Below are 18,701 nucleotides of genomic sequence, written 5' to 3' on the forward strand. Positions count from 1 at the left end.
CTGTTTCATGTTGCATTTTTTTTTTTTTTTTTATGTTGGAGGTTCCAGTCACAGACAAAAGTCCGCATCAAGGATGAGCCTTAATTGAAATGAGAAGTTAATGAAAGGGAAGGATACAAATTTTGGAGAGTGTGGAAAGCCTGCCTTATAGATAGTGCTAGGTCATAGTACTGGAAAAGACATGGGATGTAGAGAGTCCCAAAGCTTTGAGGTGTAAGGTAAGAAATGGTTATCAAAACAGCACACCCTTGAGTTACCAATGGCCACACAGTAATCCTATGATGCAGTAGCTTGCTGAGTATTGCATGGTCCAGCTGATGTTGGGGGCACACAAACAGCCAGCTCTTAGGAGCAAAAACCAAAGCAATACCTATAGAAGAGGGAAAGTGAACCAGTATTGGGGCATAGTACAAGTGGGTCAAGTTTTTTAATTAGCCTGGGAGAGTTGATAAACTGGACTACTTTTGACTCAATCCTGTCAGGATAAAGATGCAGAGTTAGGACCACCCTAGATGTGAGAACAATACTCTAAACAAATGGAGCAACTTTTCAGAAGAAAAGAAACTTCAGCATCTAAACAAGACTCACAGTTTCATAGAGGCAGGCTTGAGTATTACTGTAATATGGGTTTTTCAAGATAGAGTGTATGTTTCTGTAATACCAACATATGAATTATGAGGCAAGAAAATACTCCTAAGCTACCCACTTGTAGTGCTTATAATACTTGTGAGTCATGAGAATTTGCCTTCAGGCAGGACTGGGAAATAGCACTGACTACATATGTCAATAGCATCTGGTGTTCCCAGATAGTCACCATCCAAATCACTTGCCAAATCCAACATTGCTTATCTTCTTTTTGGTTGTGTTTATGTAAATCTAAGAGTATGCAGCATCCATCAAGATCATAGAAAAATACTCTTCAAGGATTGACTCTCATTAAGTAATCATTTAAAGTTTTTAGAAGTGCTTGGAATGCTATTCAAATTGTACAACAGTGCAAGGAGATAGAATTTTAGGAAATTGCTCCATTATAATCTATGTATATCCAAGCAACACTTGGTAGCTGTGAGCAACTCCACCAACAGTTATTATGTTAACAGAACACTTAATATAGATTGCAAAAATATTGGAATTTTATGTTTTCTTATTTGTTGGAAAAAAAGAAGGCACTGTCCAGAAACAGACTCAAAATAAATAAAGCTCAAAATTAGGCAAAGGAAAGCAGGGTAGCAAGTCTTCCCCAGGGATTGGGCATCCCTGCCCTTTTTCAGGTTTTGATGTTGGGATAGGGGTTTTATTTTTCAGATTTAATTCCTTCAATAGACACATGCTTGCATCCACTTGATCCATCCCTTGTAAACAGGAATGGCACAAATGATTGTTTCAGAAATTAGAATGGTATGGAAAATTGTCCCTTGTGTTTAAGAATTTTGCATGTATTCATTACGTCATTGAAACTCTTTATTACAGAAGTAAATATTACATTAGGTACTTCATTTCATGAAGATTTTCCCCCATATATCTCTGTATTTCAGTATTTTTCATTGTTCAGAGAATACTTTTGAATTGTGTAAAAAATGTTTATCATAGAATTAATGCAACATGTGAGTAAGTGGTGTTATGAACGAATAATTTTAAGTAAATGTGGGTGCACATCTAGGTTGTGTGACCTCACAGGATTATTTGATGTTTTTCTGAATGAGGGATTATGTGAAACAAGATAGGATGACTCATTTGTAATAATCAAGGAGAAACAGTGAAAGTTGCTACAATTGCTGCATGCAGGTGATGCTGTGTTTCTAGTTGAGAAAGAGCTGGATAGAATCTTAGGCTTTTTCAGTGATATACTTAGGGAAAGGATACTTAAATTGAATGTATGTTAAAAGTAAGACAAGTTTTTGAAAGGGGTGGAGATGATGGTAATAACAACTTGCGTGGTGAAGAAGTGAGAATTGTGGTTGAGTTTATATACTTAGTAGTTATGTTTAATATGGATGTTCGTGGGAAGCTGTATTTGAAAGTAGTCATGCAAGGGAGGAAGCTGGAGATCAAAAAAAGCTCTTATGTATGGAGAAAATAGTGTAGAATGTGTAAGAGGCTTGCATGAAGTGTACTTGTTCCAACTCTAATATATGGGTATGAAAACCCTTTTCTAGGTCAAGACTGGTGAAAATTAATAGCAGTAGAGTTGGGCAGTTTTTTATTATAGTTGGAATTAGGAGGACAAATAGAATGAGGAATGATGATATGAAAAGGATATGTGGTGCAAAGAAATCATTAGAAAGGTACATGGATGAAAGTTTGCTTGAATATGTAGAGGATTTATAGTTGTACAATACATTTAAAGATACAAGGAAGAGAAGAAGATTGCAAAAGAGATGGATAGGTGCAATGAAAGAACTGATTAGGGCTACAAATTGGGGATCAGATGCAAAAGATGCATTTTGTGTATAGAGGTACCATCCAGTTCTGTAATTAGTAACCCATTGCGATAACTCATGATAGGGTTAGTTCAGATTGTTTTGAATTCCTCAGTGGAATGTAAGTTCGTTTAGTAAACACTTTATATGATAAAATTCATACATTATTATGAACTTAATAAAAACAGTATAGATACAGTCTTTGAGGATACAGTATTGAAAATTTGCATACCTCATTGTGGTATATTGCAAAAGATGAACCAATATCTCCTTATTCAAATGAATTTTATAACATTTGGACAGAAAAGATTACCAGAGGGATATGTTTTCACCAGTCTCTACTTTCATATTCATACTATTGCTTTACATGGTATTTTTGATATTATAACCATCAGTTAAGGGCATATTGCACAAAAGTAAATTGCTGTTGACTGCTTCCCAAATGTGTGTTGCAAGCGAAAAGAACTTAGTGCATCAACACAGCCTTCTGTCTCAATTGCTGAATTATTACTGAATATAGATCAAATTTCAGACACTAGGATGTCCTTCTGCATATCCTTCTAAAGATATCGAGATGAAGGAATTGCACTGAAATAGAAACTTGGTGTTTCATCATTGGTTTGGACCTAGGAGTCCAAAGATTTGTGATGATTCTCGTTTCACTTTTGTTTCAGATGCTCTATCAGGTACTGCATCAGCTGGTGGAGTTGTTAGTCTTCCTCAGCCTGTATGTCATTAATGATTGGTGTGATATTAACATTAAATGTTGAGTTTTTTTACAGGCTACTGCATGCTTAACTCTCAGAAATTATTTAAGGAACATCTTAGGCAGCTGTGTTGTAGTATATGCCATCATTGACTTGAGATATGGGAAAAATTTCAAAATATATGAAAGACTTATTCTTCAACAGAGTTTAGAAATTCGTTTCTGCATGGATGAGATACTCAATAAATGTGTGCTTCAAGCATTTCTTCTCTTGGAATAATGTGTATTTTCATGTCTGAGAGGAAACAGTAAACGGATAACAATAACATGTCAAAGATTTTAAGTCTCACCATCGTTCATTAATTTGATTTAATTTATTCAGTATGGGCTTATAGTGACTTTTTTCAGTCACTTGAACTTAACAAATTAACTTGATGTGCAAACTGAAAAATTAAGAAGGCATATATATATATATATTAGTGAGGAAGCCCATGTTTCTTTTAGCACATTTGACATAAATTGAGATGTGTTTGATTATAATGAGCAGCTATACATATTTGAGTTATCCCTTGTAAATAGAAAAAGAGTTAAGGTTTATAATCAGATGCATAGAACATAATAGTGATATTAGTAAGAAAAGTAAAAATGCATCAAATTTCCGATATTAAATTCTTTTATTGGTGTGGTAACTGGTGTAACTCAGTTTTCTCAGTGGCTCATTAATGTTTTACAGTGGTAACTTATACTGAAGTACTTCAATTTCCTAGTTTGCTCACTCAGTAGTTTATCTTGTCTTACCATACATTGTATATGTAGAAGTACATATTGTAAATACAGTATTTTACTAAAATAGGCCAATATACCTTCAACCTAACACTATCAAACATGTATGGTAGGACCTGTGTGGCATATATGCTTTGAGTTAAAGAGACCACCTTTGAATATCTTATGCCATACCATCAGATTCAAATTTGGCATCAGGTTTCTGTGGTGGTCATAAGTTTGTGACTTATGGCTCATGTACCCCTCTGTTAGTGTATTGTGTTGTGTGAACGCTCACAAGCTCTAATTTCATTATGTTTTCTCCTCAATTTTCTACGAACTTGTCACGTCTGTACACAACTGTACTGGGCATCTTCCAGCGCTTGATGGAGGTACTGTGTAGTGTTGCATAGTGAGGTGTCTAATCAAGTACTTACACGTTTTACTCCATGAGAAGTTTGTCTATGATCTTTCCCACAATACACATGATTATTCCAAATTAAAATATGTGTTCAGATCTTTCTAGTCCTTCAAAACCCATCATTTCATAAAATGAGATTTTCATAGACAGACATTTCCAAGTCTTTGGACTTCGGGATGACATTTCATAAAATAAATAATCAAAAGGAGTCATGAAAGATGTCATGCCCAAGTCACAATTACATCAATATCATCCACCTTAGACTAAGTAGTACTTAGTTTGTTAGAAAACTGCATGAATTGTGAAATAATTTTGTTGGTGTTTTTCCTGGAATTCATGTCAAATTTTGTAGGTGTGTCTGCATTTAGGACTTAATATTTTGTTTTAATGTTTCACCAATTTCTTCTATATTACACTTTACAAACTGTAAGAAACTTCCCATCACTGTTTAGTTGTTTGTACCTGTAATATATATTTTTCGGTCAGCAGAGACACAAATACAACTATTTTGATTATCCATAATGTCTTTTGACTACTGCAATACTAACTATTCAAAACTATATTCTATAGGTTTGATTTTTATATATATATATGTTTACTTTTATATACATGTATATTTTTATTCATTTATTCAATTATTTACAATTAAATCAGGACCAATTTGTGTGAAAGAATTCTGGTGTTATCCAAGGCCTATTTAAAGACTCCTGCAGCCCAAGGCTGCACTACTTCCATTAGCAAGGAAAAGCAGACTCTTTTGGAATGAAAAGTTCTCTGATGAGACTATACTTCGTATGATACAGCCTCCCCAGAAGTGACTTTTCACTCATGATGCAGGGAAAATTCTCACTTGGCCTCTGCTCCCTCCCCTTTTAGTTGCCTTTTTCGACACACTGGGAATACGTGGAAAGTATTCTTTCTCCCCATCTTGTGGGGTGGGGTAGTGCCAGGAATGGATGAAGGCAAGCAATTATGAATATGTACATGTATATGTCTGCGTATGTGTATGTATATGTGCATGTATAGGCATTTATGTATATATATGTGTATATGAGTAGATGGGCCATTCTTCATCTGTTTCCTGGTGCTCTCTTGCTGATGCAGGAAATAGCAATTAAGTATAATATAATATAATATACTATAATATATATTTATTTATTTATTTATTTTGCTTTGTCGCTGTCTTCCAAAGCAAAATGAATAAATAAATGAATATATATTATAGTATATTATATTATATTATACTTAATTGCTATTTCCTGCAACAGCAAGAGAGCACCAGGAAACAGACGAAGAATGGCCCATCTACTCTATATACATATATATATATATATATATATACAAAGGGGATATATGTGTCAGAGGTGGAGGGAACGAGGAGAAGTGGGAGACCAAATTGGAGGTAGGAAGGATAGAGTGAAAAAGATTTTGAGCGATCGGGGCCTGAACATACAGGAGGGTGAAAGGCGTGCAAGGAATAGAATGAATTGGAATGATGTGGTATACCGGGGTCGACATGCTGTCAATGGATTGAACTAGGGCATGTGAAGCATCTAGGGTAAACCATGGAAAGTTTTGTAGGACCTAGATGTGGAAAGGGAGATGTGGTCTTGATGCATTCCACATGACAGCTAGAGACTGAGTGTGAACAAATGTGGTCTTTGTCGTCTTTTCCTAGTGCTACCTCGCACGTGCACGCAGGGGGAAGGGGTGCCATTTCATGTGTGGCGGAGTGGCAACAGGAATGGATGAAGGCATCAAGTATGAATGTGTACATGTGTATATATGTATAAGTCTGTGTATATATAGGTATGTATCCATTGAAATATGTAGATATGTATATGTGCATGTGTGGGCATTTATGTATATACATGTGTATGTGGGTGGGTTGGGCCATTCTTTCATATGAAGTCTGTTGGGGATGAGAGAGCTTGGGAAGTGAGTCAGTTGTTGTTCGCTGATGATACAGCGCTGGTGGCTGATTCATATGAGAAACTGCAGAAGCTGGTGACTGAGTTTGGTAAAGTGTGTGAAAGAAGAAAGTTAAGAGTAAATGTGAATAAGAGCAAGGTTATTAGGTACAGTAGGGTTGAGGGTCAATTCAATTGGGAGGTGAGTTTGAATGGAGAAAAACTGGAGGAAGTGAAGTGTTTTAGATATCTGGGAGTGGATCTGGCAGCGGATGGAACCATGGAAGCGGAAGTGGATCATAGGGTGGGGGAGGGGGCGAAAATTCTGGGGGCCTTGAAGAATGTGTGGAAGTCGAGAACATTATCTCGGAAAGCAAAAATGGGTATGTTTGAAGGAATAGTGGTGCCAACAATGTTGTATGGTTGCGAGGCGTGGGCTATGGATAGAGTTGTGCGCAGGAGGATGGATGTGCTGGAAATGAGATGTTTGAGGACAATGTGTGGTGTGAGGTGGTTTGATCGAGTGAGTAACGTAAGGGTAAGAGAGATGTGTGGAAATAAAAAGAGCGTGGTTGAGAGAGCAGAAGAGGGTGTTTTGAAGTGGTTTGGGCACATGGAGAGGATGAGTGAGGAAAGATTGACCAAGAGGATATATGTGTCGGAGGTGGAGGGAACAAGGAGAAGAGGGAGACCAAATTGGAGGTGGAAAGATGGAGTGAAAAAGATTTTGTGTGATCGGGGCCTGAACATGCAGGAGGGTGAAAGGAGGGCAAGGAATAGAGTGAATTGGAGCGATGTGGTATACCGGGGCTGACGTGCTGTCAGTGGATTGAATCAAGGCATGTGAAGCGTCTGGGGTAAACCATGGAAAGCTGTGTAGGTATGTATATTTGCGTGTGTGGACGTATGTATATACATGTGTATGGGGGGGGGTTGGGCCATTTCTTTCGTCTGTTTCCTTGCGCTACCTCGCAAACGCGGGAGACAGCGGCAAAGTATAAAAAAAAAATATATATATATATATATATATATATATATATATATATATATATATATATATATATATATATATATATATATGTTGTATGGTTGCGAGGCATGGGCTATGGATAGAGTTGTGCGCAGGAGGGTGGATGTGCTGGAAATGAGATGTTTGAGGACAATGTGTGGTGTGAGGTGGTTTGATCGAGTAAGTAATGTAAGGGTAAGAGAGATGTGTGGAAATAAAAAGAGCGTGGTCGAGAGAGCAGAAGAGGGTGTTTTGAAATGGTTTGGGCACATGGAGAGAATGAGTGAGGAAAGATTGACCAAGAGGATATATGTGTCGGAGGTGGAGGGAACGAGGAGAAGTGGGAGACCAAATTGGAGGTGGAAAGATGGAGTGAAAAAGATTTTGTGTGATCGGGGCCTGAACATGCGGGAGGGTGAAAGGAGGGCAAGGAATAGAGTGAATTGGATCGATGTGGTATACCGGGGTTGACGTGCTGTCAGTGGATTGAATCAGGGCATGTGAAGCATCTGGGGTAAACCATGGAAAGTTGTGTGGGGCCTGGATGTGGAAAGGGAGCTGTGGCTTCGGGCATTATTGCATGACAGCTAGAGACTGAGTGTGAACGAATGGGGCCTTTGTTGTCTTTTCCTAGTGCTACCTTGCACACATGAGGGGGGAGGGGGATGGTATTCCATGTGTGGCGAGGTGGCGATGGGAATGAATAAAGGCAGACAGTGTGAATTGTGTGCATGGGTATATATGTATGTGTCTGTGTGTGTATATATATGTGTACATTGAGATGTATAGGTATGTATATTTGCGTGTGTGGACGTGTATGTATATACATTGTGTATGGGGGTGGGTTGGGCCATTTCTTTCGTCTGTTTCCTTGCGCTACCTCGCCAACACGGGAGACAGCGACAAAGCAAAAGCAAAATATATATATATATATATATATATATGTGTGTGTGCATATGTGTTTATACCAGCATTCAGATGTATACTTACTTCTTGCCCCAGGAGGCCCTTCTATCTCTTTGAAACTCTTGCAATTCTCAGGAAGCCATCAAGCCCACCAGGCAGGGTCATAGGTTATAAAGTGCAGTGATATGTGTGTGTATCTGTGTGGGGAGAGTGTAGAGCATCTGAGTGTTTGATGTCTTCAGTGAGCATTAAGGGTCTTGGAGTATGTGGAATCAGTGTTTGTAGTATATGTTGAGATGGGTGATGTTTAGAGCATAGACGGGAAAGTGGGACTCATATCTGTCTAGGAAGTGTAGATTCAGATGAATGTATTTCTGGTGGGGTGATGTTTAATGCTGAGTAGGGAGAGTGGTTGCTAAGCGCTTGTAGGGGCATTACAGTGCATGTTTAGTTTGCTGGGGTTGGGGGGAACTATGAGTAAATATTGCTAAAGTGTAAAGCAGAGATAGGCCTTTTATTTGTAACTAGGGGATGGTGGATAGTTATGAAATGGTTTGGGTGGCAGGGATCTTGTGCTGTTGCAAAAAATTGAGTGCTAAGCATAATGAGGGGGGATTATATTGGAAAGATCTGGGTTTCATTCCTTAATTGCTGAGTAATTTGGGTTGCTGAGCAGGCAGTGATTGTTCTGAGTGTTCTCTTCCATGTGTTTTGCAGCTTCGTTGTATTTGCTTTTGAGAAGGAGGAAGACCAGGTAGACCATAGTTAAGAGTGGAGCAGATGATTTGTTTGTAGAGGATGTTAAGAGATTCTGGTACCAGTCAGTGTTATGAGGAGAATCAGTTTGTGTGCTGCTTTTGTGTTTATGTTATTGGTATTGGGAGTGAATGTCTTATCCCTCTCAAATGTGAAGCCAAGAATGGTTGGCATTTTATTAAGTGTTTGTGACTGTCCATTCAAGATGACTGTAGGGTGTAAGCTGGATTCATCTGTCCAGGGTTAAAAGAGTGACTGAAGACTTGTGTGGAGATAAAGACATTATGTTCTGAGTTACCCATTGTTCCAACTGTGTAATGTAGTGCTGCATGTTTGTTGTTTCTGCTTTGGTGTCAGGGTGTTTTAATGTGACTTTGAAGTTGTCTGCATATGTTGTGATGTGCTAGAGGTAATGGGAGGTTGTGTAGGAAGAGATTGAAGGCTAGAGAAAGAATTATTTGTTGGGAACTCCAATATAGAGTTTTAGGGTTTTTAGAGGAGAAGCCATTGTGAGTGACTGGCATGGCAGCCTGCCATGAAATTGGTCATAAACTTTTTGACATTGCTGTGGAGAGTGGCATCAAATGTCCTTCATATGAGGATGTATTGGGGAATAGTGTCAATTGGTTACTGATGCATATTGCTACTAGTGTTTTCTGAGACAGGGGTTGTGGTTGGGTGAAGCCTTCCTGGATGTATTGTGTGAGTCATTATGTCAAGTGGTGGTAAAGTGGTTAGTTCTAAGGCCATGTAGTGTTGATGAGAGTAGGATATTTATCATGCAGTTTGGATATCAAAGATGGAATGGCTATAGGGTAGCAGGAGGATGGGGAGTTGGGTGGTTTGGAGAGAGTTTAGGATCAGTGTTATGTTAGAAAGTTTCCAGATCAGATGTTAGGAATTTCGTTGTACATATAACAGTGCTTGAAGATGTCTTGAGGTGCTGGGATTGCAACTAGGCCAGTGTTTTATGTTAAAGTTTGATATGTTGTCAGGTCCTGATGCAAGAGAATTCTTTTGGGTTTTCATTGCATTGCTTGTATCAGTGGAAACGAGAGGTGCATGGGCAGTTGTTTTTGGATTGAATTTGTGTAGATTTTTTAATGACTTTCCTGTCTAGGGATGGGGTTGGTTCATGGCTGATTTTTGAGTAGTGTCTCATGTTTGCTCCTTTGGGGAAGGAATGTCATTGGAATGAGTCAGAAGTGCTGAAGTTCTTTTGTGGATGGGGACTGGATTAGTACTTTAAATGTGGATCTCCTTTAACTTGAGCCAGAGTTGGTTGCAGTGTGTCTTCTTGTTGATCATTGTGGTCAGAAAGGAGTGCCAATTTATAGATTGCCTTGCAGTGATTATGATGATGATGGTGTTATTTAGAGTTTGGATTTGTTCTCCGATTTTTATTGATGGTTGATGGTTCTTTCTGAGCAGGTTTTTCTCTTTTTTAAATTGTGCAACTTATGGAGAGATGTTTGTGTTATATTTCTTTCTATATCCTTGTGGTATGTGTTTTATGCTTGATTGGTTGGAAATGTTGATGTAGTATGAGATAGCATGATAGGAAATCATCTTTACTCAATTTTGGAGCTTTGTTTTTGTGAACTGTGTGTAGGTTGGCTAGCCTGTTTTCCTATACTTGTGTAAGTCTCTTTGTTGGTTGTATGGCTTGGATGGATCAGGTGGAGTGTTATTTGGATCTACAGTTGATGAGATTACAATTCATTTATCATCCTTCAAGCAGTCCATGTATGTAGGGCTGGTGAGCAGATGATGTCTGATGATGTCAGCTACAAGAAGTGGAGGCTTGGGAATCTGGTTGGTTGGTTGCACAGGTTGAGAATGTTTACATAGATACACAAACCACACAGACCCAAAGTCCAAGGGATGCAGTTGGTACATGAGTGTCTCACTTTAGAGGTTTTGGGTTTGAGTGTTGAGACAAGTGAGATAGGGGGTTGGCTGATTGGTAGGTTGAGGTTATTAAGAGGTTGCAGTTAGCTTATGAAATGTTTACCTCAAAGATCTTGGAATTAAGTGCTGACACAAGGGAGATTGTGATGATTGAAATCTCTACAGAGATAAGTATTGGGTATGCTGGTCATGTTTTGCAGTTGGTGAGTATATCTCGAGGGGCATGTGGAGGGGAGAGGTATGTAGTTGCTGATTATACTATAAATATCACTGTGAAGTTTTGTTCTTATGAATTGAATTATGGTGCTGTCTTTGTCTGTGAGGTGATTTTCTAGTGTCACTGTGTTGGAAAATGGTGTGGTTTGGTGGACAAGTGTTATGAGTCCTCCTCCATGGTCTTGTTGTCTATCTTTTTATATGCCTGTGTGGATGCAGAAAAGTGGAAGGACTGCTTTGGGTGTGTCTGGTTACTTTGATGAGGGTTATGTGGATGTTATTTTCTATGAGTCAGCTGAACATTTTTGTGCATTTGCATTTGAAGCCACTTGCTGTGTTGCAGGTTGTTTCCTTTGTTGCTAGAGTTCTGTGAGTTTTCAATTCAAAGGAATTTACATTTCCCAGCTACTGAAAGGAGTACAGTCTTGGGCTGCAGAAGCCCTTGGAAAGGTCCTAGAATTATTATTATTATATATATATATATATATATATATATATATATATGTGTGTGTGTGTGTGTTTCAATATTTATTCTTAATAATCTGTGTTATATAATGTTAATTAATTCATCACTTAAAGTATTAAATACCTGATATCATAAGTTTAGATGAGAGAAATATGATTTACAGGATTTTAACTCCTAATACAACAGTGAGTAACATTCATACTAAATATGTATTAGCTAACAAGTGCTGAACACCTACTGCAAAAGTAGGTAAGATAATCAAAGTAACCACATATTTGCTTATAACTGTTTAACATGTTTGTCATTTACTTATTCATACTAATTGAATATAAATTTTCATAAAATGTGTTAAGAAATCAAACTACAAAAACCTGAACAAAACATAATCCTTATGAATATGGTACATGTTCAGAGTTGCATGTCAAGCAATTTACAATTAGCATCAAGCACATTAATGAATAACATTCATGCTAACTACATATATGCTTACAAGCATTAAGCGCTTAATACATAAATCAGTGACATACTCTCATTACATATCTGCTTACAATTATTTAATATCTAATCAAGTAATCATTAGTATTTAGATTTTGATACATGCAGCTTTCAAGTAGTATTAAAAAATGTAGCTACATAAATATATGAAACAAAACATAATGTATATGAATATACAGTAATACATACTTAATTGAAATCAGTACTGCATGTCACGTAATATACAAATATAGCATAATAGACTATGTACATCACATATATGAAGACATGTTTCAGACTACATTTAAAAATGATCACACAAGGATGGCTAGTAGCTTTCTGTTATTTTCTACAGCAATTGGACTCAGCTGAGAACAAGGAACGCCTTATCAAGGAATATCAGGATCGTCTGCAGAGTAAGATTAATCCAAAGAATCTCCGCAAGTATGTGGAGGCCTTCCTCAAGTAAGTTTGTGTAATATTAATGTTTAGATGATATGGATCTTAATGTAAAATAAGTTGATAATAAAACTGAAACTACCTGAAGGAGAAGATAAACCAAAGCAACTAGAGAGGGTAGTAAAATGAAAGCTAACTGTTAAAATTTTGAGAACAGTAATAATGTGAAGAGAAAATAGTGTTGTGGAATTTTTGTCAAAAGAAGTCGGAAGAAATGAAGAGAGTAATGTTGTCTGTGTTAGCAAACATAAGCATGGGCATCAAGTTATATGAAACATAAGAGTGAATGTCACATGAGGTTAATAACATTAGACTAAGATGGAGAGGAGGTTTTCTATAAGGCCATGAGACTGTTAAGCATTTAGGAATCCTCTTTTTTATATAAGGTTGATATTAGGTTCAAATTGGATTTTCAATTCTGTATTAAATACATCCATTTCCCATCACATATCAAAGCAGCCAGTGTTCAAAATTTCCATGCATCCTATTCCTTCCACATTCTGCATCCTCCTCTTTGGCCATTCTTTCAGTACTGTACAGACTTTGCTCATGAACACAGTACATATGATTTATGTTACCCTAAGTTACTCTTCTGAATCACCTTTTGAGGGTCTTCTGTAGCACTTAAAAAGCTAGCCATATCCATTGGCTGGAATCAAAGGTGAAGCTATGCAGTGATGTGTTTTTGTCCTTGTGAGGTGAGTGCAGGAAACTGAGGAGCAGATGTTCATAGTCTTCACTGGAATTTCCACTTAAACTAATGTTTACATTAGTGAAGAGATGGATGGTGTCTAGAACACAGACAAGAACATATAAATAGTACATGTCTGGGGAGTGTAGTTTCAAATGAAAGAAGTGGAGTGAAGACTGAGATGGGGATGTGATTGTTTGTGCTTTTCAAATCATTACAGGGTTAATATGTTTTGTCACTGCTGTATTTACTTGGGGGGGGGAGTATATGTGATTATAGGTTGCTGAAATGTGAAGCAATGGTGAATTATGAAATGGTTTGGGTCATATGGGTTATGTGCTTTTTCAAAGAACTGGTCACCAAGTATAATGAGAATGGATTTTATTGAAAGAATTTTTCCTTTTTTTGCAGGGGCTGAAACTTTGCGAATGCTTAGCAACCACTGATTGTTTTGAGTGCTCTATTTTGTATTACAATAACTTTTGAAAGTGTGGATGACCAAGTGGGTGAGACTTATTTAGGATGGATTAGAGGATATGTTTGTAGAAGATTCCAAACGATTCTTTTTCTTGTCCAAATCTGTTGTCATTAAGTAAGAGCATTTATGGCCTCTCTTTTGATGTTTGTTATGTGGAGAGTGAATGTCGTGTGTGTGCTGTATGTAATATACAGTACGCTTGGAATTTTGCTGAATGGGAGTGTAGCCATTTAGAGTTATGGGAGGGTAGAGGCAGGATTCATATCTGTTAAAGGTTAAGAGGTTGACAGTGAATCTCTATGAGGGTGTAGACATTTTGTTTTAAGCGAGCCACTGTAGGGATGTAGACATTTTGTTTTATGCACACCATTGTTTTAACTGTGTGATGTGATGCTACATGTTTGCTGTTGGTTATGGTGTTAGGGTGCTTTGACGCGACTTGGAGGTCATCGGTATATAAGAGCACTCTTCACAGTAGTGCTGCATTTTTGCTGTTGGTTGTGTAGTGTTAGGGTGCTTTGATGTGACTGGGAGGTCATGTATGTATAAGAGGACTGTCACGCTCTATTCTGTAGGGGGTGTTAGTTGGCAAATGTGGTTTCAGGGCAGGCTGATCTTTCATCCCCAGTTGCTTGCTGAGGCTTTGGAGAGCATATAAAATGCTAATGTGATTTGCATAGACTTTGCAAAAGCATTTGAAAATTTTGACCTTGGTGTCAGCACAGAAAATTAGTAAGATGAAAATAGCCCAAAATATTGAAGCATGGATATACATTGTTTTTACTAAAAGACCACAACACACAGTTAAAACAATGCCATTTCCAGTGCCTCCATAGTAAAAATGATCAGTCCCTAAGGAACTGTCCTCATACCTTCTTACATCTGACTATCATAAAATATGACTTACAGTAGCATAAAAAGGAAATATCATGCAGAAATTCTTCATTGGAGCAGCTAACTTTGTTTTAGTAAACCTAAAATTCTATTTCACAGGCGGTCTGATCTGTCTGGGAAGCTGGAATCGAAGTTGAAAGTGGAGACCCTGTTGGTGACTGGTGCTAAGGCTTCTCATGTACACACAGTCCACACCATGCACCAGCACTGCAATAAGCAGAAGGCATCACTCCTCAAAATTGATGATGTTGGAGATGTCCTTGCTGAATGTGTAAGTTTAGTGACTGCATTATTTTCATTTTGATAATGAGGCTACTTTACCTTATGTCAAAAGATTTCTGACACCAAATGCTGCTTAACACATAGATTATTTTTGTATAATTAGACCTATATCCTCTTTCAGCCAGAGAAGTTTGCCCAGTCTTTGCAGTTGTTCTGCAAGGGTCTTGGGGTATTGACCTCATTGCCCCTCAGCGGAGTTGACCGCCAACGAACTTTCAGTGGTTCATCAACTGATGATGAATCCCGTCCCCGACGTCAGCGAACAATGAGCATGGAAGAATATGACACACCTAACCTGCGACGTTTTTCCTTTTCCTCCACCCAAACTGCTGCCAACTAAATTGCCACTTCATCATCACAACATGCAGACATAGCTAGTCCACAGATGCAATCTACAGTAATGTTTAGATGGTCATAGCCTAAGTATTCATGAATTTATATTGGCTGATATTTTGATCATGCAGCTTTATAAAGCAGCCAATCCATTATCAAAAGATCATCAAGCACCTGAAAGCTAATCATTCAAGTGTTATATAGTTGAGACCATCATGCTCTGAAAACACAGCGAGGCCTTTTATTTTCCATTGAAAATGGTCAACCCCAGCACTTGCATATCCTCTTTCACAGCTGCAATTCATTCACTCTGTTTCTGTTTTTATCTCTCTCTCCTCTTTTTACTCAGAGAAAAAAAGGGGTGACCATTAGTGTGGAAGTGTAAGTTCTGCTTGGGGTACCTTAGTAAGAACCCTTGGAGGAACCAAGGTTTTCATACTGTCCCCACGGGTTTTAGAATGGCCACTGGTGATGATGAATCCAAATAATATAATTGCTGCCTGTACCACTTCCCAGGGATCATCATGGCTAGGGTAGTGTATTGTCTTGTTTATTGTAGTAGTGAGAGATGTACAACTTATCCCAATCAGCTTATTGCAGTTGATTAGTTCAGTGTTTTGCACTTTGCTTACATACTGTTTAAGAAGATAAGCTTGAAGAACATTTGTTAATGAGCCTCTGTAAAGCTCAATTAGGCTCTGATTTTTAATATGTATATATAAATATGATGGCAGTGTGATTGCTTGATGTGTCAGATAGTGAGCAAGTGCACATACGTCAATTTTTCTCAAGAGCTATTTTCAATATGTCACTCTCCCACAGCTGGTGGGAGGGGCTAAAGGTGACAACCATATCATCTCTTGTTCTCATCAATTCATTGTCACCCACAATTTTAACTAATGTTTGCTATAAATTTGATAATACCAACAGGAATGAACTTGGTTGTTTGGGATTTTATTTAGTTCAAAATTAGGTATTTCTTATGCTCATATTTTGATGACAATAGGGTTATCAGAGTATTCTTTAGGGGTAGCAAGTATAGTATCTGGTGGATATTAGTAATATAGAGCATTCCTGATTGGAATTTTTATTGTACTTTCAGTGACCCTCATTAAGTAATAAATAGGCACTGAACAAAATATGGATGCATTTAGAACAGGCTTAAAGGTGTGCGCAAGTCTGGTATAAAGTGAAATATCATTACGACCATAAGTCAGAAAAAGTAGATACACTGGTAACTGCCTGAAAGCAGACATTCCTTCTGACTACAGACCTAGTAGCTTACACCAACTGGTATTATCATTTTGGAGTTTTTCAGTAAGCTGACTGATGAAGAGCAAGACATATACAACTGCCAACCTTATGATACATTGTGATTGCTTTAGAATTCTTGCCAGTGTGTTTACTGCATGACACTCATTGATACTTATGTTTATAATGTTCACAATTTGACACCAATCATATATATATAGATATGAAAATCTATGATCACATTAAAAAAAAACATAAGATCTGATGTGTGTTTGCAGTTGTTTATCAACTGGCTTCTGATGTGGGATAGACACAGTAGAGAATATTTGCTCATCTGTCTATTTGGAAACACAGTGAAGACATTGATACTTTGTTTTGATAAGTTCTAAAGGTTTTTCTCAAAAAGATGGAAAGATTTTGCTTTCCTTTTGTTATCTAATGGGCTGCAGCTATATTACTACTTGGTTTCGAGATGGACAGAATGCTGTATTTTAATAACAATAAAACAAATAGTTGTTTTGGTTTTACATACAAATATTGTACATGTAACAGTCTGTAAATCCCACGTTTAGCAACTGGTTTGCCTAAACTAGAGGTTCAAAAAGTCTACCTATGAACTGTTGTTGCAAATCAACTCATACTTCAAGACACACATTCACCAGTTTTAATATTGCTGAAAAGGAAATTGCTTTAAATAATATTTTCTACAGTAGTAATGGACTCACTTTCCCTTGTTTAGTTATTTTGTTACCTGATAAGTCATTTTCATGAAGGGTATGATACAATGATATTTACCATAATGTGTTTTGAATGAAAATGTACAATAATCACATGTAATACATATTAATACAATATTTTTATTAAAGTTTAATTTTTCTTTGGTGTTTAACCTTGAGAAAGTATAATTCCCTAAATGGCAAGCTTAATTTTATCCATGATTATTGATGGATGTTGTATGGAAGCATGTTGAACCCCTCAGGACTACAAACGGCACATGGAACACTCATACATTATATCACATAGGGGATAGTAATTAACAGCCTGTATAGCTTCACCTGTATAAAAAGATTTTCTCCATAAATATTGACAGTATTGGTCTCCTTGTGAACAACAGAATGAGACAATATGACTTTTCTGCTTTCCGTCTGTCTCGCAAGCATAAGGGATTCCCTAGAAATATTTGAGTCAATATTAAGCCTTGTATCCTCAACTTTTGTAGGGTAAGTAACAGCCCTTACTCACTCTTTGCAAATAACTATATTGTCCATAACCAATTCCAGTAAAATGAGGTTACCCTTTGATAATTAGCAACTGCCACCAGGGCTAACATTATCGACCTGTCCCCCAACAACCACTTGGAGCTCACATTTCTTTGGAATTCCAATATACTTCGACTTTCGTCATGTTACTCTGCTGTTTTCAGCAGCCAGCATTTGAGATCAATATCCTCTTCTGTTATCCACTCTCTACTTTCATTTGCTCTCATCTTTTGCCATTCTACCCTAATATTGCTACATATCAACCTCTCTCCCAGGCTCCCTCATTTTAAACTAAGGATTCCCAGTCACCAGTCCTTTTTCAGCACAACTGCATGTTTACCATTAATTATATATATATTTATATTTATTTATTTATTTTGCTTTGTCGCTGTCTCCCGCGTTAGCGAGGTAGCGCAAGGAAACAGACGAAAGAATAGCCCAACCCACCCACATACACATGTATATACATATATGTCCACACATGCAAATATACATACCTATACATCTCAACGTATACATATATATACACACACAGACATATACATATATACACATGTACATAATTCATACTGTCTGTCTTTATTCATTCCCATCACCACCCTGCCACATATGAAATAACAACCCCCTCCCCCCTCATGTGCGCGAGGTAGCACTAGGAAAAGACAACAAAGGCCACATTCGTTCACACTCATTCTCTAGCTGTCGTGTAATAATGCACCGAAACCACAGCTCCCTTTCCACATCGAGGCCCCACAGAACTTTCCATGGTTTACCCCAGACGCTTCACATGCCCTGGTTCAATCCATTGACAGCACGTTGACCCCGGTATACCACATCATTCCAATTCACTCTATTCCTTGCACACCTTTCACCCTCCTGCATGTTTAGGCCCCAATCACTCAAAATCTTTTTCACTCTATCCTTCCACCTCCAATTTGGTCTCCCACTTCTCCTCGTTCCCTCCATCTCTGACACATGTATCCTTTGTCAATCTTTCCTCACTCATTCTCTCCATGTGCCCAAACCATTTCAAAACACCTTCTTCTGCTCTCTCAACCACACTCTTTTCATTACCACACATCTCTCTTACCCTATTA

The 18,701-nt window shown here is 37.7% G+C and overlaps 1 protein-coding gene across 3 annotated transcripts in view; it reads left to right on the forward strand.

The window, feature by feature from the left end:
- The window catches only part of LOC139759949 (uncharacterized protein ZK1073.1), a 119,942-nt gene extending 102,720 nt beyond the window's left edge, over positions 1-17,222 (forward strand). For 2 of the 3 annotated variants that reach the window (XM_071682616.1, XM_071682615.1), the window contains exons 7-9: positions 12,313-12,422; positions 14,579-14,750; positions 14,883-17,222. In XM_071682616.1, coding sequence (XP_071538717.1) covers positions 12,313-12,422; positions 14,579-14,750; positions 14,883-15,101 — 501 coding nt within the window. In that variant the 3' untranslated portion in view covers positions 15,102-17,222. Of the gene's footprint in view, positions 1-4,268; positions 4,281-12,312; positions 12,423-14,578; positions 14,751-14,882 lie in introns of all 3 variants that reach the window. The other variant, XM_071682614.1, reaches the window with a different exon arrangement.
- The last annotated feature ends 1,479 nt before the right edge of the window (positions 17,223-18,701 follow it).

Source organism: Panulirus ornatus, chromosome 34 (genome assembly GCF_036320965.1).
Source record: "Panulirus ornatus isolate Po-2019 chromosome 34, ASM3632096v1, whole genome shotgun sequence".
Taxonomy (NCBI): Eukaryota; Metazoa; Arthropoda; class Malacostraca; order Decapoda; family Palinuridae; genus Panulirus; species Panulirus ornatus.